Source organism: Tasmannia lanceolata, unplaced genomic scaffold, assembly GCF_043159265.1.
Source record: "Tasmannia lanceolata isolate RefF3 unplaced genomic scaffold, GAP_Taslan_0.1 ptg000015l, whole genome shotgun sequence".
In the NCBI taxonomy this organism is placed as follows: domain Eukaryota; kingdom Viridiplantae; phylum Streptophyta; class Magnoliopsida; order Canellales; family Winteraceae; genus Tasmannia; species Tasmannia lanceolata.
This window is the reverse complement of record NW_027518692.1, coordinates 43,103,345-43,129,268: the sequence shown is the minus strand read 5'-3', so window position 1 is coordinate 43,129,268 and position 25,924 is coordinate 43,103,345. Positions and strand designations below refer to the sequence as shown.

General features: G+C 39.9%; 2 protein-coding genes across 2 annotated transcripts; one reads left to right on the top strand and one right to left on the bottom strand.

Moving 5' to 3' along the window:
- Window positions 1-3,175: 3,175 nt before the first annotated feature.
- LOC143847413 (putative BOI-related E3 ubiquitin-protein ligase 3) lies at window positions 3,176-4,813 on the top strand. The gene is made up of 4 exons (XM_077356227.1): window positions 3,176-3,362; window positions 3,484-3,572; window positions 3,665-4,005; window positions 4,102-4,813. Exons 1-4 carry the CDS (start codon window positions 3,325-3,327, stop codon window positions 4,639-4,641), a joined length of 1,008 nt encoding a protein of 335 aa, XP_077212342.1. The 5' UTR covers window positions 3,176-3,324; the 3' UTR covers window positions 4,642-4,813.
- Window positions 4,814-13,173: 8,360 nt separating this feature from the next.
- LOC143847412 (glyceraldehyde-3-phosphate dehydrogenase A, chloroplastic-like) lies at window positions 13,174-24,951 on the bottom strand. Its single transcript, XM_077356226.1, has 5 exons — window positions 24,756-24,951; window positions 24,520-24,636; window positions 22,719-23,020; window positions 21,621-21,865; window positions 13,174-13,821 (listed from the first exon to the last, which is right to left on the bottom strand). Exons 1-5 carry the CDS (start codon window positions 24,795-24,797, stop codon window positions 13,319-13,321), a joined length of 1,209 nt encoding a protein of 402 aa, XP_077212341.1. The 5' UTR covers window positions 24,798-24,951; the 3' UTR covers window positions 13,174-13,318.
- Between the last annotated feature and the right edge of the window lie 973 nt (window positions 24,952-25,924).

Genomic DNA, 25,924 nt, shown 5'->3' with positions numbered 1-25,924 from the left:
ACCAAGCATGTATGTAGACAAGTACAGAGTTTGGTTCACTAGAAATGTATGTAGGACAAGGGCAAGGAGTTTAAATTTTTCCTAGTGTCATTTGTCCAGGAATAGGAGAGGTAGACAACACCTACCTTGTAATTATTACTCTTTGGTAGCTTATGTAAAATGCATCCACGAATAATATTAATTATTGGTCTCTCTCTCTCTCTCAATCAAACTAGGAAGCTACAATGTACCCACGCTTTTACATACCATATAACAAACACACGTTTTTCCTTGGTTCCATATTCAAACAAAGAAACTGTAAAGAACTATTCAAACAAGGAAACTGTAAGGAGATCGAGTCCTTCCACTTCCAAAGAAACAAGACACTATTCCCGATAGGAATGAGACCCATTGCTTAGCTATGAAGGAATTTGAAAATACATGGGCTGTGGTTAATTTGTTGAGACAAACCCATTTAATAGAGGGCCGTTGATCTGAAACAAATAGGGATTTAAAGGGGTCATTGTCTGGTAGCTCGAGTAGGTGCTACAAGGAAAGGTATTGTTATTGCTGCATTTTAATATTCTTAGAGAAACAAAAAAGGATAAGAAAATGGGAAATGAATATATATGAGAGTGGGTGAATTCAAGTGATGAGGACAGTGATGATGTGCATGAAACTCATCCATCACGTAATAAATAAATTGAAAAACTTTTTATAAATTACAGATTGAATTAATTTATCCCATCCAACTTTCTACAAATTTCAATCGAATCGAATCCAAATTTGAATTCGGTGCATAATTTATAGAATCCGTGCTTCAAGATTTGATTAGGATCAGATGATTATAAATTCATATTCGGGATCGATCAGAGGGCATGTATGAAAATCTGACTAGGGTCCGATGATTCACGGAAAATACCCTAACATGTTTCATATTGTTAGTGATAGTTAGATAGTTTTTTATTTTGTTGTTGGATCCTACGGTCTAAATCTGAAAAAGAGTTGTATTCAGATACGGGAATGTAGGATATGATCAACTAATTAAGATCCAAAAGGATCATAGCAGTGAATATGTGTTCACATTGAAAAACATCATCACTTACAAGTTACAAGTGGGGCCGACCCATCTGATGATTGTGTGAGGTTCCATTATAGATTTGGGACACGCTCTGAAAAAAATTTCAAATCCTAATATCCCGATGCAAGTGAAACAATTGAGGAACGTGCGATTTATTATATAGCTATTTTTATGTTTAACACAGGTATAATATCAAGAAATTTGTCATAATAATCAGGGTAAAATCTTCCCAACAGAGTTGATCCATTGATGTTTGGGCGATTGTATATATTTCGGGGCCATTTGGATACGCGGATTTTAGAACTCTGGATTTCCTCAAATTGTACATGGGAGACGAGTAGAAAGAGATCGACCGTCGTTTTTTGATGTCTCACCCTTCTTTCCAACAGCAAGAGAGCAGCAGATCACCTCATTTTTCCAAGTTTTAGAAATCTTAGGATGCGGGAGAGATTTCTAAAACTTAGTTTTATTATTTAAAACCCAACAAACACTATCAGCGCAGCATGCAGCAGCTTGATCGTGAACCTTCTTTTACACTATTTTCAATCTAAAACTTGGTTTCTAAAATCCGCATGATCAGACGGCCACTTTTATGCTCTGTATGGTTGCCAGGTTTTTTTTGTTCCTGGGAGTTATGTGGGAGAAAAAAATACCCTGGGAGATAGGTGGGAAAAAAAGAGTCCTGGAAGTATCCTGGTAAAATAAAAATCCCATGTTTGGTTATGTGGGAGAAAAAAATACCCTGGGAGATATGGTGGGAAAAAAAAAAACTTTTGTTTGGTTGCTTGAACTGTTGGGTAGAAAAAAATTCTTCTCAAGCTTATTTTTGGTTCCTGAGTTTATTTTTGTTCCTGGGGTTATCTTGGGATGGGATGAAAAGGCAATCATTACAAAAGTGGGATTAAAAAATTCACCCCACAAGTAATCATTACAAGAGTGGGATTAAAATAAACCTAGTGTTAAAAGGCAACAAAACATGAGATGAGACCGAAATTTAACTTACTCTCCCACAAAATTCTCAGGAACAAAAAAAACCTGGCAACCAAACAGAGCATTAGGATTCACCGAAGGAAATAAATCTTGAGCAATCAAATGTGTCATGTGTACACTGGGGCCTGACTATGGTATTATTTCATGGCTTTTAATGAATGTAAACTTGCATATTTCGTGAAAAGAAAGGACGAAGGTTACACTTTCGAGTAGTTCCGAAGTTACATGAATACAGTAATTATTTCCATAATATTCCTGTTTGACCCATAGGGCTGGGTCCCACCTTAAACCACGAATTGACCGCCCAGTTACAGACCGTGCCGTAATTTATGGGGCTTACTGCTGCCCGACACAACGCCAGGTCAGAACGGGCAGGAGAGAGAGAGTGAGAGGTTGTGTCGAGAATTTCAATCCTCTCGAAAAAGTTATCTGAGAACCAGAAAAAGAAAAAGGGAAAAGAAAGAGAGAAAAGACAAAAGCGGTGTCAGCGGCCGTTGGTCATATCAGCACCCGACATATAAATACGGCAACCTAAGCAACCCCAATTCTGACACCCAAATGACCCTCCACGTCAACCTCTCGTTTCCGTGCTGACTGAGCTTGCCGGCAATGACGTGGACCAGAGAGAGAAAGATAAATACATTGGGGTTCAATCAAAGCGATCCACTCTGGCAAGAAGAATATTTTATCGGTGTGGGCCCCACAGATTACTTGGCGGGAAAAAGGATAGAGCCATATGGGGGAAGAGGTGTCCTTACTAAAAAGAGAGGTTCCGCCGAATTAAGAGAGGTGGTCACTAAATTAGAGAGAGATATGAGCAGGCGCGTGAGGTGAGGTGACACGACACGACCCTTTTTTTTTTCCTCTCTTTTGGCGACGTGGACGTGGGTGGGGGCGTGGTTTTTAAAGGAGGTTAGAATCTCCTCAACCTTTTTTCCTTATAAAAATATTATTTAAAAGCCCCTTGTTTTACTAATGCACACCCCCTTTTTCAGTTTTTTTTTGGGTTTACTTTTCCGCTCGTTTCCCGTGTTGTCTCGTTTGACTGTCCGTTGCAACAGCAGGCGCACCATCATCGCTCCCATACATATTTATGTTGCCGTGTGAATACACCCTCCTCCACCACGCCCTCCAATAAATACTCTCTCTCTCTCTCTCTCTCTCTCTCTCTTATTTTTTCAACCTTATATAAGACCCAATCCTCCTTTCGAGTTCCTCATTTTGCTTTCTCTCTTGGAGATTTTAAAAAAGGCTAAGAATCTTTCATCTTTACAATGGCTGTACAAGCGCAATACCCGGAGAATGCTTTTAGGTGAGCGTTTCTGTTTCTTCCTTCTCTTCTTCTTTGCCATCAGCGATTGAAGAAATAATTCTTGAGATTTTTACCAGGATAGAGTTCATATTTCCTTTTCTGGTTCTGGTTTGGATTTTAGGGTGCGGAATGGCGTTTTCGAAGAGATACAGTTGCAGCAGTATCGGGAAAACCAGAGCGCGAATCTGTTTAAAGGTTACAGCAATTACTGTAAGTCCTTGAAACCGTCCGGATGATTTTTATACCTTTTCGTTTATTTTTCGCTGCCGTTTTATTTGATTCTCTTCTTTCATTTGATGCAGCTGGACAACAGATCTTGAACGGAACGGTTTTCAGTGATCCTGGAAGCGAATTGACCTGCAATGTATCTGGATCCAGGAAGAGAAATCGAGACGATCCAATGCCTTCTTTCACGGATCATCAACACCAGCAGATTTCGAACCAGCTCCGATTCGTCAAGATTCCTAAAGTTTCAGACCCGATCTCAACCGGTTTACAGCTATGTAACGATGTGAATCGATTGAACGGATCCGGAATGACATCCACGAGTGGAAGATCCGCTCTCGTTTCTCCTCTCTCACAAGATCTCGCCTCCTTCATTTACCAACAGAACATCGAAACTGACGCATTGATCCGTCTCCAGGTAATTGAATCGAACTCCTCCATTTTTTGTGTTTGTATGTAGATTTTTTTCTTCTATGTATTCTGTTCTAATCGTTATTTCTATCTCTATTTCCAGAACGAGAAGCTTCGTTTGGGATTAGAAGAGACAAGGAAGTTGCACTGCAGATCTCTGCTCTCTATATTAGAACAACAAGTTATGAAAAAGCTAACGGAAAAGGAGACAGAACTCGAGAACGCGAGCAGGAGGAACGCGGAATTAGAAGAGAAGGTGAAGCAGATGAGTGCCGAGAATCAGATCTGGTTCAAGGTCGCAAAAAACAACGAGGCGATCGTCTCTAACCTCCGAACGAGCCTCGAGCAGGTCGTCCTCCTTCAGAACACCGGTCTGGCAAAGGAAGGTTACGGAGACAGTGACGACGCGCAGTCCTGCTTTTACGGAGTTAAAGATACGGCGGAAAATGATGATAAAGCGATTTTAGAGAATCAAGAGCTAAAGAATCGGAAATCCTGCAAAGTTTGCCGGAAAAATGATGTGTCCGTTCTCCTCCTCCCGTGCCGGCACCTCTGCCTCTGTAAGGAATGCGAATCGACTCTTGATTCCTGCCCTATCTGCAACTCCATGAAGAACGCTTCAATTCAAATCTTCATGTCCTGATTCTCGTGGTTTTTTCGTAACGGGCCGATCCGATACCATTCCGGAGCCTAAATGTCGGTAACAGTTTTTTTCTTTTCTTTTCTTACCTTTTCAGGGCGCTGTTTGATTCGCAACTGTACTGTATTGATATGCCCTCTCAGTAAAGATCGGTCGCCGATATTTTTTCCGTCCATTTCGGATTCGTGATTCTGAAAATCTTTTTCTTTTTCTGTTTCTGATATGCTTTTCTTCTCTTTCTATTTTTGAATTTCTTGAATATTCAATTCCTTCATTCAAAGAGTGGAGTTTAACGGCTACCGGCGTCGTACGTACGTGTTTCTTGAACGGATTCTCCTGCACCCAGAGGGTGATCGTTGTAAAATGACATGTTTACCCTTTACACAACCACAGTACTCTCTTTGGCATGGTTCGTTTGTGGAAATGGTAACCGGGCGAGTTGACTCAGTAGCGAATGGATTTTATAAAGAGGAGCGATTGAGGATTTTGGCATTAAGTTGTTACGCAGGTGGTATCTTATTCAGTGGGCCCCATTATCAGTGGACCAAGGCTTAACACATCCATTGATCCATTAATCTCAGCCATCCACATTAATCGAAAGATCCTAGCCTTCCAATTGACTAAATTGGAATTAGTCCGCGACTGGGGTCCACGCTCGATCAATGGTCCCGATAGAAGAATGAGTGAATTGCGTTCTTCAAAGCTTCTCGCTCTCCCACTTTTTCCGATTGGGGAGTCACTTTTAGTTCTGAGAATTCAGAAAAAAAGAAAAAAGCTCAAAAGTGCTGCCTAGAATATGGTTAAAGAACAAAACAAGGTGGCTAAAATTATAGATTATATCCTTTCTCTATTATTGAATAATTCCTTTTTAAAGGCTTGAAAGTTATTTAGACAGGAACAATGCCGGGTACTGGGGCAGAATACAAAATTTGAGGAATGCTAAACTGAAGGGCACCTTCCTAAAACCAAACAGCACGGGTGACCCAATTGGGTCCATATCATCAGAGCGCATTTGACTTTAATCTGACTTCGATCCAACTTTTTCAGCGCCCTAGCAAATTAATGGTTTGGATCTTAGAATAATGTGGGCTCCACTAATATTTTTAAATACTTGCACGTACAGATCTCCCTAAAATACGTGGGGAGGTCTAGGTTGTGCGGAGCCACGGTTGTGCACTCATTGTGTCATTAAATGATAGTTATCTCCCTAAAATGTTATTCGAAACTCTTGGGTGTGTTTGGATGCACAAAAGCCAGGATAGTTTAGGGGTTTTACTCTGCATTTGGTTGCCTTCTCAGCAAAATCTCTTATTTAGCTTCCAACGTAGCATCGAATAATTATTGCTTGTCTGGTGATGTTGCATCCATGTCTCTTTATACCTTCCAAATCAAATTTCTCAAAAAAAAAAAGGTGAAATTTAGCTTGAAATTTTTTGCTTCTCTTATCTTTCCATATTGGTAATGACAATCCCTCTCACTACTCTGAGAAGTTGGCAACCAAACACTACTTATCACTATCCTACGAGGTAAATAAAAAGTTTGTCTCCCCCCTATTGACTACTTATACCACTAATCTACAAGGTAACTACCTGCCAAACGGCAGCTCAAGTGCTTATCTCCGTAGATTAGTGGTGTCAGCAGTCAACAAGGAGACAAGCCTTGGATCTACCTAGAACTTACCTCGTAGCAAAGTGGTAAGTAGTATTTGGTTGTGAACCTCGTAGAGTAGAGGTATGAGGTATCATTACCAACAGAGGGTACCACACCAGCACACATGTAACGGTTAACTAGGAGACATGGGGTTCGGCCTCTAGCTCAATGGTTGAGATTTTTCATCTCAACCTTGAGGTTGCATGTTCAATACTAACTTACCTACCAAAAAAACCTTGAGGCACCTAGTCTCTATGGATGTCAATGCTATATTTGCAACCAAACAAGGGGTTCTGTTGACATTGCACCCAAAAGCTAGGCAAATTAAGTCCCTAAGCTATCCAGGCTTTTGTCCTCCACAAATGGAGGGGTTAGGATGATCCTATGAAGCTGATTTTTGGTACACCCCCCATCTATGTAAGGGACTTTCAAATGAATGGTTTGGATCATCCTAACAAAGTGGGCCCCCATGTGATTGGGCAAGCTAGCTCACCATAAGTTTGGTGTCACCAACAGTTTCCTCTACACAGTCATATGATCTGCATCCACCGAGATGGTCGCTCATGATTTGTTTGAAATCTCCTTAAAATAATATGTGAATCTCTAAGCAGGGTGGTACGTCTGGATGGTGTTAAAAGGAGTCAATTTCCACCCACAATGACAACTTGTCTGACCTTTTCTTCAAAAGAAAGATAAAAGGGTAGGCAAAATGAGGATCAGTTGTTCAATGAACCAGAACATTCAACTGTTTGATAGTCACCTTGATAGTTAGTAGACTAAGACTCAGGAAATAAAACTTCCCTATTAAGCAAACTTAATTCTTCAACTTGTAGCCTACATACCCAATGACAATCAAAAGAATAGGATTTGGATTATCTAATGCAAGAGATTTTTTCAGTATATAATAGAGTGATGGTAGGCCGAGGACATTGAATTATTTGGATGACATGCTCTGATTTGTTAGCTAGAGTTTCATGTTGGAGAAAGGCACCATAAATTTTAGGCGGTGCCACCCATATGAATCTGTTCATTTTTTATATCAACAGATACGACAAGTTGAGATGGGTAGAAGTACGTGGGTAGGTTTAAGGGTGACAATGCTTTTTCCATTTTCGTTGAAAGAAAGATGGAGATAGTACAATTCATGCCGGCCATTGTGCATTTTAGTTTATTTCTACCACCTCTGTTTTCTATCGAGAGAGTGAGAGGCTAAAGCGTCATGTACTGAGCAAATGGGGTTGTCGGTGGTATAAGTTTTGGGACGGCCTGAGTGGTGGGGCGGTCCCCCCAATTAATGTGTATAGTAAAAATCATTCTTCTCCACACCATCTCTGTACACCATTATTGTTCTGTGTCTTTCCTCATTCATGCATCTAATCATGTCAAATACCAGAAAATCTCTCTCAAAATAAATATATTTATAATGTTTTAAATAACTCGGGGGATTGGAGATGAAGTCCTCCCATAATACATCTTTAGCTCAGAAGAAGTCTATCAATCTACAATGTGTTTCTTTCCAAAGAAATTTTTTCTGAGGTGTATTTTTTCACACCATATGCATAGCATGAGTGGGGTAACCACCGTACCATCATTTTACACCCTGCATTACATAGCAGGGGTGAGGCCTACCATTCTACACCTCATATTTTGATTTGGTAGTAGGCCTACCCTTCTCCTCATAAACCCATGCATGCGATGAGACCAACCCATTTTGCACCCATGAGTGGACCCACCATCTCCACTCAAATCCAGACATTGATACAGTGGGTTCCATCAACTCCACTTAAACCCATGCATTGGGTGGGCCCGCCATTTTAACTCATGTTTGGATGGAGTGGGTCCCACGATCTCCACCCAAGCCATTTCCAGCAGGTGGAGTCCATTATTTATACCTCATGTCTGATGGGTTGGAGCCTATTATTTTACAACCACGCATAACATGGGCCAAGAATGCTAGTGACACATACTGAACGTGTGTGTTTCGATTGTTATTCATTTTTGTTCATGGAAAAATTTTCATTGGAAAACTTTCACCTCATGCATGGCATGGGTGAGGCCCATCATTTTACAGCATACGTTTTGATAAGGTGATGCCCATCATTTTATACGCATGCATAACATGGATGGGAGCCATCAGTTTACACCTCATGCTTTGATATAGTAGGGCCCACCATTTCTACCCAAACCCAGGCATATGGTGGGATCTAGTATTTTATACCCATTAGTGGGCCTACCATCTCAACCCAAATCCATGAGTAGGGTGGGGTCCACCATTTTACACCTTATGTTTTGATGGGTTGGGGCCCATTATCTTACACCCACTAATGGCATGGACCAAGAATTCTTACTATATATACACCCATTTAAGAACTACCTAAAAATTTACATTTAAAATGTTTTAATTAACTTGGGGGAGTGGACATGCAGTGTTCCCAAGTGAATTACGTTCAAATGAATGTGGTTCCCTTCTTACCATCTAACTTTAATTGGATCTAAAGCTAGCAAGCGTACCAATGGATACCAGGGACTTGCAAGGCAATTTCGGAGAGTCATTTCACGGCTCACTTTTTTAGGAGAAAACAGCCACCCTAGATGAAATTCAATGAATAAGACCAAAATCTGATAAGAGATGGGTGTTCACATGAAAAAGTGAGCAGCGAAATGGCTTTTTTGATAAATTGCCCAGCAAGTTCCTAGCTACAAACAACTTTCTCTACAACTTTTGCTGATGTACCTTTATATTGATTAATTTTTCATAGGCCGGTGAAAGGATAAAACCCACAAGTAGAAACACCCAACAACTTCTCTGCCCATCTATTATCATATTGCTTGATTTTGTTTTTTTATTACAAACTAGTGAAATGATAAAACCCACAAGTGAGAAGCTTGCAATTACATGGAGACCTCATTTTTTTATTTCTTTCTTGTTTTCTGGCTTTGGTTTGGTGAGAAAAAACTTGGGGTGACCCGACTGGACATAAAGAAAGAGACCCATGGCTTATTTCTAGCAAAAGATGCCAGTAAAACGATGTGTACAGACCCCCTTATCCCATGGATTATATTCTTCTTCTTTTTTTAATGGCAATGTATTATATTCTTTATAGCCTAGTGGAAATGGTTGAAAACATCAAAGTGAAAGAAGCTTGCAAATGCAAGGAGACAAGGAGTGAATGAAGGAAGAGAGGTGTGGTGGCATTTGTGCATCAGATGTGGGAAACCCAATGATATAGACAGTCAATAGGATAATTGAGTGGGACAGTGACTTGATGAAGGGAGCCTTTTACTTAAATAGAGTCTGGTGGGCCCCATGATTTGGCAAAGTTTGTTTGCCTCTTGATATTAGTTGACTTGTCCATCTTATGTTATGTAGCTTTTTCTATAGTTTTTTGTCCACAAGAAAGTAATTAGCTATTGCTGCTTTTCTTTTCTTTATTCAGAGTCTTGCTAGGAAGAAGCATACAAAGCTAAATACAAAAGGTTTCCCTAGAATCTCACAACACTGTCCATAGAAAAGATCAAAAATATTTTAAAAGTGTAAGAGGTTTTACTTATATGGGAATGTGGGGTGTGTCTTTATCCCATCCACTGTCTTTATCCCATCCACTTTTAGGGGAATACTCTTTTTGGGAATTGGGTAATGGATGCCCTTATTCATGCTCCATTGCAATTTTCTTTTGTGAAAGGGATGGCTTGTTTCACCTGTTTCTGAGAAAGTAAATGAAAAGATGGGACGGTGTTTATTGCGTTGGTTATGTTACTTCCTTAACTGCACATTTAATGGGGGTGTCTCTGCCATTTCAAAAGTGGGCATCCAATGAATATTCAGATCAGATGATGCCTTCAGAAGGGACAAGAAAGGAGAGAGAGAGAGAGAGAGAGAGAGACGTGTACACGTTAGTTTTTGTGGGTTGTTACTTGTTGTCCTCATCCAAGAAGAAAAAAAAAAAAAAAAAATATTTGTATTTTTTCTTCATTTGTGGGGATTTATAGTTGAGACTTTAGAGGTGGGAGTGCCTTCCATGGTGTCCCCACTTAAGAGAAATCTTGAAATGAAGATGCGTCGTACCATATCTCTTTTGTTTAATTTTCTTCTCTTTCTATGAATCTAACTTTTGCTCGGAACAAGTTTTCAACTCCAAGTGGAATTTATTGGCTGAAATGTTAAAATAAAGGGACAAGTTTCCGAGGGTACTAACATGATTCATAGGAAATTGTAACGTGGAAGCAGCACTGGTGCAGATTTTTAGTTGCACCAATAGGATCCTTACAAAGTTTTTTGCCCCCAACCCATTATCAAAGAAGAAGAAGAAAATCTTTCAAATTTATAGAATAATGGTGGGGCTTTTTATGCTTCTAATTTTAGTTACATACATGCACTGAGAAACCATTTCTCAATAAATCGAGAAAGTAAAGCTAGTTGAACAGCCAAGGAAGCCTCGGAAGGTAGGATATTAAATGTTGTTTGTTTGTGTGTATGTGTGCCAGACAGAGAGAGAGAGAGAGAGGTTTGTTTGTATGAGAGAGGGAGAGAAAGAGAGAGAATTGAATGCTATCTCCTAACAGATCATGGGCAATCATACAAGCCATCTGGCAGAACAAGGAAACAATGTCTTCTAGTTGAGGAGTTGAAGTGAAGAAGGGCCCTCTGTTGGAATGTGAACTAACTTTTACATGATTGATGGTTCTTTAAGATGCGGACCTAAGCCCTCACATGGACCTCTTTAACTGATTTCTCTATTCAATCCTAAAACCTCTTAAGCTTATAACTATTACTCTTCAGTACCACTGCATAATATAAACCTCAGATTATTCCCTCCGAAGGTTGGAAAAAATAACCCAACTCTCTCTACCAAATTCCAGTAACCCTTTTCATGGCTTGATCTTTAATACAAAGCATAAAGGAATTGACCCTTATTAATTTGCCCCTTTAGTAACAGAGATTTATCGTCTAATCTTTAGTACCATTCCTGTAAAGCAATGGGTACTGTGTGTGACTTGGATACCCTTGATTGGGGTACCTCATTGTCTTAATAAACCAATCCCGATGTGACCTGTTGGAGGGGGCCACGAGTGATGAATCTCACTCAATTATGGAAAAGACTAATTCTATGAGCCTTCAGGTTGAAGGCATTTTGTGTGGTGTAAACACTTGGTAATGTTGGTGGTGGTTAATAATTTTGTTGAACTTGCTAGTCTAAGAAGGGAAGGAATAGCTAATTTATATAGTAATCTTTGAATTATTGTATGGATGGAGCTTTTACAAAATGTGGAGCTATGATACGGAGTAAGACACTGCTAAGCCACTCAGATATTTGTACTAGTGTCTGAATTTTGTTGGAATGAAATCAGCCAAACGGAGGGATGATGAATAAGATTTTAGTGAAGAAAATTGTTCTCTTGATGCCAAATACATAAAACATTGCAAGCAATTTATTAAATCACTTAAACGGCTTCAAATTTCACTAAAATGACATGTTATAGAAGAGGATACTCCACGCCAGTAATCCAAGCCAATAATCCGAATTTAACATATTTACTTGCTCTTACATTTCCTAAGCAGCAACATATCCTCAACAAAGGAAAAGTAAAAGTCCTATATTTACAATGCAATATTTAATGGTACCAAAAGACAGTTTAAGTATCAAGGCTTGCTTAGATTTCCAACACAACCATTTAGACTTCCAAGGGCTAACTTAGTCCCTTCAAGCCTTCCACATACCGAACTTCTTTATTTTTTTGAACATTTCAAACTTCAACGCCTTAGATAACCACAACTTGATCTAGATTCTTGCAAAAAACGAACATCGATTTCTCCATTCTTGACTGAGTCACATATGAAATGATATATGATCTTAATGAGCTCACTTTGCCATAAAAAATAAAATTCTTTGTAAGTGCAGTGGCTGAACTATGAGCGCAGAATAATTTTGTTCCCTTTAATTTGTGGATGTTTGATTTCTTCTAACATTCAACTTTCCAAAAAAGCTTGGCAACTCGTTAAAGTTATTGAAATCTCTTTTGCTTTTGTTATAGAAAAAGCAACAGCAAATTGTTTCTTTGATGTCCATGAAATTGTACGCGAAACATTGTTAAAAACATAGTTGAGAGATTTATCAACATACATCATCACTTCAAGAATTTCAAGAATGCCGATTTGACATCCACTAGACAAATCTTCTAATTTTTTGAGCTGCCAAAGCTAAAATCATCTGAATTGTTTCAACATTTAGCGTTGTCTTATATACCCATTTCACTTAATTAATTATTCCTACTTGGAAGCTTCATTATCTCCCCAGTCTTGTTCCTTCAATGGAATATCGTTCTCCATCCGTTGATTACTTCTATTTTTATTCTTGAGATGCCTCCTCAAATCCAATGGATCATCATAAAAAACTAAAATTAGACAACTCTCCATCGGATATTCTTCTTGACTCTTTTTTTTTTTGACAGAAGGGTCCTCTTGATGAATTGGGGTCTTGTTCTATAAGATAATTGTCTTAATCATTTTTAGATCTATGAAGTAAATAATTAAATACACTTTTCAGTCTCCCTAATCCTCATCTTTCCTTACAAAATTCAAATGAGTGGATCTCGCAACTTTCCAACCGAGGATAGAAGAAAAAGAAACCTTTTTTAATTTATTGGTGGAAGTTGCAACAGTTTGAAGCAAAGTGGATAGCATTTTCTGTAATGAGTTGTTATGTGGGTGTATTGTTCTCTCTTTTGGGATCTTCCCTTGTAAACCTTTCTCATTCCCATCTATTTTGTTTGTGGTGGTGTCAAGGGCCCATACCCCGATTTGATGATTATGCAGTAGGCAATTACATACAAGAAAGCAGATTAAAAAGCAATCTTCCCAAGTAGAAAGAGAAAAAAGAAAACACATACATACCACAGTTACCCTTGATTTTAAAAGAGAAATTACATAATCAAGGCCCAAAAGGGTTTCAATTCTCATTACAATTTGACAAAAATAAAAATTTAAGAGGGAAAACAAAAATTAAGATGCACCCACCACCCGGGCAATCGATCACTTCCAATTGTTCGCGACGATGTCAGCCAAATCCACCACCCTCTGTGAGTAACCCCATTCATTATCATACCATGCAATCACCTTAACCATGTCATCCCCCATGACCATGGTTAGCGAAGAATCAACAGTTGATGATACATCAGAGCACCTGAAGTCAACCGAAACAAGGGGCTCATCACATACAGCGAGGATTCCTTTCAATTCCTTGTCAGCGCTCTCTCTGAAGGCAGCATTGACCTCTTCGGCGAATGTCTTCTTAGAGACCAGGATGACAAGGTCGACGACCGAGACGTTGGGGGTGGGAACACGGAGAGCAATGCCGTTGAGCTTGCCCTTAAGGGAGGGAAGAACCAGGGCGACAGCTTTTGCAGCACCCGTCGAAGTTGGGACGATGTTGAGGGCTGCAGCTCGAGCACGTCTGAGGTCACGGTGGCTCGCGTCAAGCAGCCTCTGGTCTCCAGTGTAGGAATGAGTGGTGGTCATGGTGCCCTTGATGATGCCTGCCATATATTTTGCATGGTTACATCCCATTAAGCATTTTTGCCTCTCCAATTATGAAATGATGATCAAGCAAAAAATTGAGGGTGTTGGTGATATTAATAAGTGATAATCATTTGGAATTGCTATTTTCTTCTCTAATAATATTTCGTTACCTTTAAAAAAAAAATTGGAATTGCTATTCAAATCAATGGACTAGGATAGATTTTAGCCCATAGAAGACCCAAAAAATCAGAGTGGTCTGCCGAACCCAACCTCTTGCCGAGTTGGACACAGAAGCCCAAGCAAATGCAAAGCCTTTTCGGCCATTTCTTGAAAAGCAATGTTTATGCAACAAATAAAACGTAAGATCAGGTGGTGCTTGATGATCGGATGCCCTACAACAGGCAAAGACGAGATGGCCCACACAGCCACTTGTGCACAATAGCCTGTCACGGCCCATCAAGGGCCATTAAGCCATCAAGCGCTGCTGTATACAAGATAAAACCCAACCCCAAATTTTGAAGAAATAAGTGACTAGAACTTTTCCTATGGAAGTTTTCCTAATATTCACAAGAACAAGTCTTACCCATAACACTATTGTGTGTAACGCATCAAGATTTCGGTAAGGAAAATACTTAAACAAGTTAAAATGCCAAAACTCATTTTAAAATGAATAAAAAACTATCATCATCACCATGTTGTACACCATTAACCATGTGGAGCTATACATTGTGCCAATGTGCCAAGCTATGCACACCTGGATGATGCTATAATATGTGCAAATCAAGGTCATTTCTGACCAAAGAATCTTCATAAATCTGTCTTTTTCATGCACAGTTGCATCAAATTCAGAAAGCAATGTCCTCCATTGTTCCATTCAACCAAATTTGACACATTCTACCTTGATATTTCTGAACTACAACAAGCTTGGCAAGCAAATCAGTCTTCTTCGTACACTGATGCTATGGACAATATGCTAAGGTTGTTCACAAACATAGGTTTGGAAATCAAATGCAAAAAGATTAGTCAAAAACTCATCACCTTAAGTAAATCGATCTCAAAATCAGAAGGCAAGGGCATACCAAAGTCCAAAATATATAGTAATGAAATAAAGGGTCTCAACCAAGGTTGCCAGAGCGGGAATCGAAAGGGGAATCGAAACTGGAATCGAAAGCGGGAATCGAAGGCTCCCAGGGAAGAATCCTGCTCAAGGTTGCCAGAGCGGGAATCAAAGGCTCCCAGGGAAGAATCCTGCTTCTTTGGTCTCAACTGTCTTCATCACCTTAGATCACACTATCCATCCCGGTTCGCTGGTTTGGATCGTGTGACTGCTAAATGGTTGTGAACATGATCGCAGGCAAATAAAAAATTCAGCTGAAGTTCAATATGATTATCAGAAACATTCACTCACTCCCTTCCCTCAATGACTGGAAAATCTCTCGCCTTTACAGAGGGGAATGGATGTGTTGACTGGTGCACAAACAAATGTATCAGGCACACATGCACACACATGTTTCTCAAGAGAAGATTATGCCAATTCAAATATTGATTAACCCCTGTATTGTTTCATGCTGTATTCTTTCTAAGAGAAGCTTGTCTGCTCTTTTCGTTCTCTCTTTCTTTCCATCTAATAAATTTTGCTTACCAGCAAAAAGAGGCTAAGAGTCGCGATGGGTCTATTATTAGATTATCAACATAGGGTGCAATTCTGTAAGTACTAATATGGCATGAAGACATCAATGAAAATATTCTACACTTTTAGGACCTAGTAAACCTCTAATTTGAATGGTTCCCTAGGATTATGTCTTCTAAAGAAAGTTGGAGATGAGCTGAAGTCTGACTAAGCTTCCTTCATAGTTTGTAACATAATTAAGTTGTGTAATCAAACAGTTGAGAACTTAGAACTGACAAGCTATGTTTTGCAAAGTGGTAGTCACTAACAGCGTTGAAAGAGGCAAATGCCAGTCAGCAAGGTCAAATATCAGTATAGCTAGCAACAGCTCTCAATGGTTATTCATCACATAAGACTGATATGGCTATTCCATAGAAGACAAGTGCAGGAACTTGTTAGTAATAATAAATTTACAAAGCTAAACGAAACATTACTAGACCATTACGGCCTAGAACAGAGTATCTTGATGACATCACATGCAGAGTTGTAGCATTCAAGGGGATAGTTATTCATCACATAAGACTGATATGGCTATTCCATAGAAGACAAATGCAGGAACTTGTTAGTAATAACAACTTTACAAAGCTAAATGACACACTACCAGACAATTACGGCCTACAACAGAGTATCTTGATGACAGCACATGGAGAGTTGTAGCATTCGAGGGAAGTGACAGGTCAACAAGAAGCCTTATGGAGGACGTGCTTGTTAGACCACTTGGCTTCCACACAGCCATTGAGAACCTTAATCTCAAGCTGGAATGTATAAGACATTTGGGATGTCAGAATGTGTAAATCTAATAAATTGGTTTAACTTGAGCTGGCAAAGCTCATTGTAAGTGTCCATAGTTAGAAATAATCACCAACTGAACATCTCGAGACAGTTAGCCATCGCATTGTTTGGTAATAATAACAAACAAAATCAACAAATATTGTATCGAGGCATCCCATTTTCGATTGAAAATTTACAGAGAGAGGTCTCTTCATTTGGGGTGAAAATACAAGGATAGAGAGACGACCGAATCTATTCTTCTTCGGCAGATTTTGCCGGAATCCAGCAACTGCTCCAATCTAGACGATATCGATGGCGAAAAAATTGCCGGGGGACTGAACTTGCCCTAAATGGTTACCACAACTTCAGATGGCAAAAAAATTGCCAATGGTGTCCGACAGTAATATCTTTGTCGTCTCCATCACCAATCCCACAATTCCCCAAAACTCCATCTAAGAACGAGAATGGGGGCTGGCCTGATTCAGGGGTAGTAGCAACCGGTTTTGAGGAAGGAATTCCAGTCCTTTCTATATCTGGTAAGGAAGTGGGTGAACGTACACAACTTTTAAATGCCTGTTTAATTGGAAGGATAAAGATGAAGGGTTGGATACTAGATGACCTGTGGAAATGAGCAATATGGTTCTGCGACATTCCTACCTTAACCAAGCCCAATATTCTCGCACAAAATGAGGTGCTTTTCATGTTTGAAAACGTGGAGTTGGCTTCCAGGATTTTGAAGATGGGGGGGAGGGGGTGTAAGGCATATGGTAATTATCTCACCTCTCATATCAACAAGTTAAATTTTTTGGAATTCCTCTTCATGCATGGGCAACATTAACTATGGAAGCTTTGGGGAATCTTTTTGGACCGGTTCTGGAAATAAAAATGGAAGGAAACCATGGTTATTGTATGAGCTACGTATCGGCAAAAATTTACACAACCGAATGGCAGCTATCCAAGCCCTTTATCCATCTTCGGATTCAGAATAATAGCTTTAAAATAGGCATGGAAATTTCTGATCCTCCGGGATTGAAAAGATTAAAGCCTCCGATCCCTGTAAATATAATCAGGGAAGCTTCCCTTAGAGCAGAAGAGCTACCGGCGACAACCATGCCAACTTCGGGGTTGCCGTTGGCGGGCTCTAACATGAGTCGGCCTATCTTTCAGCAGAGGCGTGGGATAGATCCTGGCTCTTCTTTGGTCATCCAAGACAAGATGGCAGAAGGTAGGAGAATCATTGATCTTTCAGCCACTGGGGGATACACAAAAAGTGTTCAAATTTCAAATCGCAAATAACGGGTGGAAATCCCAAGACTATAGTACTAATAAAGGAGCCGTTGTGGGTAAGCTTCAAAATCAAGAGAAAACGGATAATTCCTTATCATTTAAGTCGGCCCCACCTCCTAAAGCTATATCCAATGCACAAGTGGAACATCCTTGGAGAAGCAAATTGAGGCGCCATAAACCAGCATTATTGACTCAAGCAACATCGCGACTAAAGGATAAAAGGAATCGAGCACTGGGCATCCTGAAAAAGCATACAAATAGGTTTACCCTTGATGGATTGCTCCGACGAATAATTGGGGGCCAACTGCGTGACAAGATCCTTGAAAAGAGACTACTTTCAGGTATGAGGGAGCAAGGCGAACAAAAAGCTGTTGCCCATCTGATTGGCCCAAGCATATTTTGGCCGGTTTTGATCCTGGGAGAATTCCTGTCCATATTAAATCCCCCCAGTTGTGCGATGTCCTTGGTTGATTGGATGGTTGAGCCATTGAGAGGTTCAACCCCGCTCCCATTGAGGCTGGAGTGCTCGGCAGTTTGATGACTTCGGGAATTAGGGGGAACGGTGGAGATCATAGATCTTGATAGTTTAGCCCTACCTTGGGGCTTGAGCAAATATAAGATAATGGGAATTATTATGCAAATAGCCTTCATTGGGTGTATTCTTCGGAGGATTAACTTTGTAATGCCATCAGGGTACTTCAATTCAAGATGCTTAGGATGTTGGGAAGTAGAGAGAAGAAAAAAAAGTGAGAGAGAGGGGGAGAGGAAGCTTTCGTTAAATTGAAAGCATCATTCGCTAAGTGGTGCCTGATGCAGGGTATTTAGGCACCGTATCTTTGGAATTGATATCATGAAGGCAGCGCAATCCTTGGAACTGACGTCTGTCATGAATACCGAGGTTGATTTCCTTCTAAAGGGAGCTAACGAATTGTTCCTAGGCCTGATTATTTGTCAATTTTGAGTGACTAAGGGGTGCCTTTCTTGGTTTTTACCGAGAGGTGTATAAAAAACTGGTTGATAGAATTAGTTGTTTTTTGGGAGACCTTTTGGGGATGTGAGGTAGGGGTCTTTTGGGAAATCTTATTGGCCTTCCTGTTGGCCATGGGATTAATCCATCATGGTTTTTCTGATGTTATGTTTTGAGGGACTATTGGTCCCCAATCTCTGTAATTATTCTATTATTAATAGAACTGTCATCTTTAAAAAAAAATCAAACAAATATTGTGAAACTTGAGGTAATAATAGAGACACTTCAAGACCAAGAAGTGCTTCAAGCTTGCTAGTATCCTGGAATTTGAGCTATGTGAACAGTAAGGCCATAAATCCAAGGTTGAACTAAATTTCCAAAGCCCCACAATTTTTTACAACCTGTAGGGATGGCATTAGAACCTCCTAGCATGTGGATTCCTTCCCCATATGTAGCTTATCTATCATGTAGGCTGCATCGATGGGAAGTCATTGTCCCAAGATATTCTCACTCTAGATGCAATGTATTTTCCCATGGGCAAACTACTTTCTCTAATCATTTCAAATCTCACGAATTTGTAATGGGCTAACCACTGTGAGATAGTCAATTCATCTCTAAGTTCCGTTACAAGCTATGGAAACATATTTGACCACCTTACGATAGCCAATTTATCAAGGATTCGAAGATATCAGCATACCTAGGCCAATTCTTACTCTACAATGGAAATAAATCAATAAACATCAACATCAAGAAACCACTTGATGTTGTTAAGCACCATTTGGCCTTGCAGCCACAACATCTAAGAGGCTTCCTGTTAACTTGCTGCTAGCCTTCCTAGTGCTACACATGCCATCAAGGTACTCATTGACATGTCACAATTGTCTAATGCAATGGGCAGTTTTGAGAAAGTGGCCATTAATAACAATTAACAAGTTTTACTAGTTATCTAGAGCAGAATTTTCACACCAATCTCCAAAGCAATAGCTAATAGCCAAGAACAACTAATGCTAGTTCGACAACTATCTATCCTTGTCCAAAGGCATAGAGTCACTGTTACTATACTAGCTCGACAACGTATAGAAATCCAATTTCAATTCTCCACATACATGGACAAATCACTTTTCCAGCACCACAGGAGTAGCTTAGTTACCCTCAGTTTCATCTTAAACCTCCACCAACTTTACTCTTGAAAAAAACTCTATAGATATAATGCCCAAAAAAAATCAACATGTTCACATATTTCAGATCCATACTATACTGCTTTGAATTATACAAGCAACCTGCTCAAGTGCTAGTTACTGAGATAATCTTGGAATTGTACATGTAAGGACTCCTAATTCCTACTTGTGTTTCTTCTTACCGCTGAAGATCTAAAACTAAAATCTCTTTTAGATACTGGAGGGTGAATTAGCTTCTTTGATACTTGCATAATCTCTGTTCCTTTACGGTTTTTATAGCGATTCATGTAGAAGGCCGAGAAATGGATTACATGATCCCCATAATTCCTACAAAAAGAGACCTTCCCTACCATTCCAATTATTTCCACTCTATTGGGTTAAAAAAGAACACTAGTTTCTGTTGTTGTACAAGTTTTGCAGGAGAGTGAACTATAAAGTCAACAATTTTTCAAGATTTGTGATGCAGAAGTAGCAGATATTAGTATAAACTATAAAGATGACTCATTCAATGCTATGGCATGCATCTTTGAACTTTATATTTCCTATAACCTATGGACATCGCAGAAACCACTAATCAGACCGATGAGTTGCTAGCCAAGTGAAAATTATGATGCTACATAAATTCCATATCACAGCAAGCAATTGCCGACAACCTACATCTATCATGACATTGCTAGCTCTGTGTCTGTTCATATGTTTCCATTTGAAGGTAAACTCACAATCTATTCTATATCACAGGAAACAGTTGTCGACACCCTACACCTCTCATGACATTACTAGCTCTATATCAGTGTGTCTCTTTCCATTTGAAGGCAAACTCGCAATCTAATAATTCATTAGAGTTCTCTTCAAAGGAGTAAAAGGGTGGTTATGCAAATCTAGGTCCGTGGCTATCAGCTCCCAGTAGAACTTTTGTGTGTGTGTGTGTCCCTTTCTCTAATTAATTTCAAGTGAAATATTTTAAGAGAATGAAAGGTGCAAGCCAATCCTAATCAATGACGTAACTAAAAGCTCAAACAACAAACATTTTTAAGAATTTTGACGCTTCAGATTGGTCACAAGGAACCTCCCTATAACTAAGAACTGCAATGCTTGACTTCTGAATTGAAATGCAGTGCGACTTCTTACGTGTATGTGGTTCTTGTTTTGAGAGAATTCCAGTCCTGGTCAAGGATGTAATCAGAAACCTGTAAGTAGGTGAAGACGCTTCGTTTATTAGCTTTGGTTATTTTTAGTAGTTGAAACCTAATACATTTGTCTTCAAGTTGTGTATATACTCTCTTCTTGTAAAACCCTAGTGAGTGAGTCAAAATGCAACCTTGTGTTTTCTCCTTCGTTAGAACAGAGTTCATTGATTTGTGGGTATTCTCTTGGTTCAATCGTAGGTTTTGCTTGTGGGATCACTCCATTGGAATTGTACTTTCTTCCATTTGTAAAGAAGAAGATGAAATATGTGCCCCGCGGACGTAGAACCACATAAATCTTTCATCTCTCGTGTCTCGATATTTTCTTTTATTTCGTAGCTTGTGTTTCTCTACATCACTACAGAGATATGGTAAATTTGGACAGCACTCCATGGTTTAAAGAAAAATATGTGTCCATTTCTGGCATCCATCTCAGAGCTACCATGTGTAGTAGTCACAGACCCACAGAGTCTTCCAATAATTAGTTCCTATTCTCACCTAGTGACGATCTTTCGGAAAAAAAAAAAAAGAGAAATTATAAATAACCACCACAGGTTGTTACATTGCCATAGAATAATATCCAAATAAAGGACTTAAATTACCAAATTCATCAGGAAACAGAGTTGGAGTGGAAGAAATTCTGAAATAAGCTAATCTGAGACCCAAATGTAAAGGAATCACGGGATCCCAAAGCAAGAGCAGCATCCTAGGTTGAAGCTCATGGTGCGATGAATTAAATAGTGAGCCATAAAGTGCTTACCAAACTTCTGGTCGAGAACTTTGACGAAAGGCGCTAGGCAGTTGGTGGTGCAAGATGCATTGCTGATGATGGTATCAGAGTGACTGTAAGCATCAGCATTCACTCCAACTACATACATTGGAATGTCACCCTTTCCAGGGGCTGTGATCAGGACTTTCTTTGCTCCGGCTTGAATATGCTTCCCTGCACCCTCTCTGTCGACGAACACACCCGTCCCTTCTATCACGAGATCAATTCCCATCTCCCTGAAACAAAACACATGGAAAGAATAACCCTGATTACCTTGATGACTTCCTAGAGTTAGCTTGGGACTTTGGTTGTGAGCAACCCACTTGGATCTTGGGTGCAATTTCTGTGCAATCTGGAATATAAAAACCCTATTGAGGTTGCAATTTACACATAATTGCACAGAATAACCCTAATTTGGATTCTTAGGTGCAATTTCTGTACAATCTGCAATCTAAAACCCCTATTAAGGTTGCAATTTACAGGCAATTGCATGAAATAACCCTAATTTCCTTCATGACTTCCTAGAGTTAGCTTGAGACTTTGGTTTTGGACATCCCACTTGGATCGTGGGTGCAATTTCTGTGCAATCTGCAATCTAAAAACCCTATTGATCTTGCAGTTTACCCACAATTGAACAGAATAACCCTAATTTTAACCCGAATGACTTTATAGAGTTAGCTTGGGCCTTTGGTTGTGGGCAACCCACTCGTATCTTGGGTGCAATTTCTGTGAAATCTGCAATCCAAAAACCCTATTGAGATTGCAGTTTACACACAATTGCACAGAAAAACCCTAATTTTCTTAATGAGTTGTTAGAGTTAGCTTCGGGACTTCAGCTGTGGGCAACCCTCTTAGATTCTTGGGCGCAATTATGTGCAACCTGCAATCTAAAACCTCTATTAGGGTTCCAGTTTACACACAATTATACATCCAAATTGACCCATCTAGTGGACAGAGAAGTAATCCTTTTTTTGTAGAGAACTGATTTGGGTGTTATCTGTTTGTCAATTCACATATCTGCATGTATATTACTCTCTCATACACTACTAATTCAATAGTTAAATCAAAGTGAGCAAAGAATGAGCTTACTTCCAAGGGAGATTGACAGGGTTCCTGTTAGAGACGACCTCAATAATCTTGCCATCGACAGAGATGGCCTTATCGCCGAAAGGCTTAACGTCGGCGTCAAAGATGCCGAGAGTGGAATCATATTTAAGAAGGTGGGAGGCCTGCTTGACGCCTCCTGTGTCGTTAATGGCAATGACATCGAGAGGAGAGTCCTTCCTCCCATGCCAACACCTCAAGAAGTTCCTTCCAATCCTTCCAAATCCATTAATGGCCACCTTGATTTTCGCCTCCACCACTCCTCTCTTGTACCCACTCCCCCCAACCTTCAACAAAAACAGTCCATCATAGAACAAACAGAACACTTGCATCAACTTCTCCGTTTAAGGCATGTTTGGTTACTAAGCAATTAAGCATGAAAAAATTGTTTCATGAATATCTGTGGGCCCACATGTAAAAGATAGAGCTGAAAAATAAGAATCCCCTATTTTTCCCCTGTTTTCAAGGGGCTTTTCAAGTGTCTCCTCTCCCCAAGTAAAAGATAGAACACTTACAAACAGAACATGGTTGCTGAGCAATTTGTTTAATTTTCAGTCCATCAATCAGTTTTGGACTCAAATCATTTCTCAAAAGTGAAGTGATATATTCGCCCCCTTTTTTTCTCTGGGCCACCCCCTTCAGTCTATTTGTTACTACTCTCTTTACACTGAAAAGGTTGGCCGGAGAAGAAAAAGGGGTAATTATGTCATTTCCCTTCTCAAAATCCAAGATAAGCAGAAGCTTGACGTGGGCAAGGGGCCCGTGACTCGTAGATGACACAACATAAAATCATCCATTCAATTATAGAAACTTGAGTGTAGATTGATTGTTCATTTTTTTTTCATCATTATCCATTTGCATACCATTGATTGGGTAACCCTGATCACCCATTGAGTGTCATCTTCATTGTAGAGACTACCAAATGAAGGGTCTAGATCATGCTAATGTATCTGGGTCATAACAGGCTTCTCATACTAGCATACCTTGCTAATGAATCTGTGAGCAAAACTACATGATAGGAGATGATCCTAACCTTTTGATTTTTGCAGTTTTTCTATACCAGCCCAAAAATGGAGGTCACAAATCAAAGGATTAGGTTCATCCTCTATCTTCATTTTTTTAAGACCATAGTAGAGAATTGAAGAAAATGGTCCATGTTGACGAACCCAACTAGTGTCACCAGTAGACTTAGTTAATTTGAGCCGGGTAGACTCTTTCACCTTTTTCATGAAAATTTTCTAAAAAGTTCATTAGTCAGCCCCAACAAGTTTGGGGCAAAGGCTTAGTTGAGTTGAGTTGAGTCTGTATGTTACAAATCATTCATTCATATGGACTCTACTTAATATTTTTAGTACTTACATCCACCTTAAGAACACAAGTAATAGATGCATGGCGTTTGAGCAAAGTACTGTGTATACTCAGAAAAGGTGCACCACTGTGTGGTTTGTTTCAGGTTCAGGTTAAGGTTCATCCAACCAAGGTTCAATAAACCTCGAGCTTGAATTAGATGGATGAATCATGAATGAACAAATGCCAAAATAGAAAGAATTTATGATCGCTCAAAGTCGCAGAGCAGAAAGTTCCAATTGCTCTTCAAACAAGAGGACTGCCTGTATCAATTTCCTAATAACATGACAGAAGTACCCCTTCAAAAAGCCTTGCAATTCCAAAAATCTTTTCAACAGATGAGGATATTATATTCATTATCCTAAATATGAGTCCAGATTCAAGAGCCTCATCCAATTTCCAGTTGGTTAGAGAAGAACAGAAGAAGACGAGAACTCACTGCAGAGGTCTGGAAAGAGATGACAGAGAAGAAATCATCGGAAGTTTTGGTAGCGAAAGGAAGAGAGGTCGTCGAGTTTCTGAGCCCGGAGAAATCAGAGAATCCCTTTCCATTACCCTGAAATTCACAGAGAGAGAGATATGTTCTTAATACTCAGTTCTAGAGAGTATACACAATTAGAAAAGTAGAAGTGTAGAACAGTAATAGACGTAGAAGAGAAAAGGAGAGAATTGGACCTGAAATGAGGGATTGGCTACTGAAAGAGTAGCCGAAGCCATTCAAAGTGGTCAGAATGAGAGGAGAAGGAAACAGAGGAAGAAAATGTAGTTGGTACAAAAGAAGAGGAGGAAAATGGTGGGTTTTCAAGGGAGGTGGGAGAGGATAAAAGTGAGGATTAGATTGTGGATAGCCTCTCGATGAACGAATGGCCCTCTCCCTCTCTCCCTCTCTCTCATTTGATGTTGGGCCATATATTCCTAGCAGAAGTACTTTGGACAAATGAAACATCGTCTTTTTCAACTTCTGTTTCTGGGATTTGCTAGGGACCGTCACTAAGGCATTTAGCGGCTGGGCTATTGCATGTGAGAGCAGCCACACAGGGTTAGGTTTTGTCTTATTCATTTATTCATATGAGGTGACTAATTAATCAATGATTCCTCCAAATACCAGAGGAATGATATTGCCACCCTCATTTTTTAAGAACTTGCCACTAGGGCTGCAACAGGGTCGGGTTTTTCAAAACTCTAGCCCAACCCTGGATCCCATTATCTCGGCCCTGACCTGCCCTGACCCTGTGTGTCAAGGCCAAAAAACCTCAACCCATTGCCCGCCCTACAGGGCTCGGTGCTGGCCCTAACCCGCCCTGATTGGCCCTGATTAGGCAGGGCCGGCCCAGCCCGGCCCGGCCCTAATTGACCCTAGTGCAAATACCTGTTAAGAGTGTCAAAAATAAAGCAACCACTTATCATATTGAACAAAATTATCAATAAACAGAGAAAGGGAACAAAATAAGACAATATGAATTCAACAACATGACGGGCAACATAGACAATTAATAATAATAATCTAAAGAAACATCAACCCAAGATAATAGAAAACAATAGCAAAAGAAACATGCACAGATGGTTCAATTCTATAATAGAAAACTTAGGGTCGGGCCGGGTCAGGGTACCCAAGGCATTAACCCATAACCCAACCCGACCTGAGTCAGGGTCTAAAAAAATGAACCCTGACCCGCCCTCAGGGTTGGAAAATCCAGCCCTGACCCTGTTCGGGCTCAGGGCAGGTCAGGGCTGACAGGGCCAAACTTGCACCCCTACTTGCCACCACCTCACTTATTTAGATATTTCCCTTCATTGGTTCCAACTTCTACAAACTCATTGGAAAGGCTACTCACTCAACTTGT

Coding starts and splice junctions, on each gene's coding strand:
- LOC143847413 (XM_077356227.1), top strand. CDS start 3,325: ATGGCTGTACAAGCGCAATACCCGGAGAATGCTTTTAG. Junction 3,363..3,483: donor TACCCGGAGAATGCTTTTAG/GTGAGCGTTTCT, acceptor TTTGGATTTTAG/GGTGCGGAATGGCGTTTTCG. Junction 3,573..3,664: donor TAAAGGTTACAGCAATTACT/GTAAGTCCTTGA, acceptor CATTTGATGCAG/CTGGACAACAGATCTTGAAC.
- LOC143847412 (XM_077356226.1), bottom strand. CDS start 24,797: ATGGCTTCGGCTACTCTTTCAGTAGCCAATCCCTCATTTCAG. Junction 21,866..22,718: donor CCTGTCAATCTCCCTTGGAA/GTAAGCTCATTC, acceptor GTTTTGTTTCAG/GGAGATGGGAATTGATCTCG. Junction 13,822..21,620: donor AGTTCTCGACCAGAAGTTTG/GTAAGCACTTTA, acceptor AATATATGGCAG/GCATCATCAAGGGCACCATG.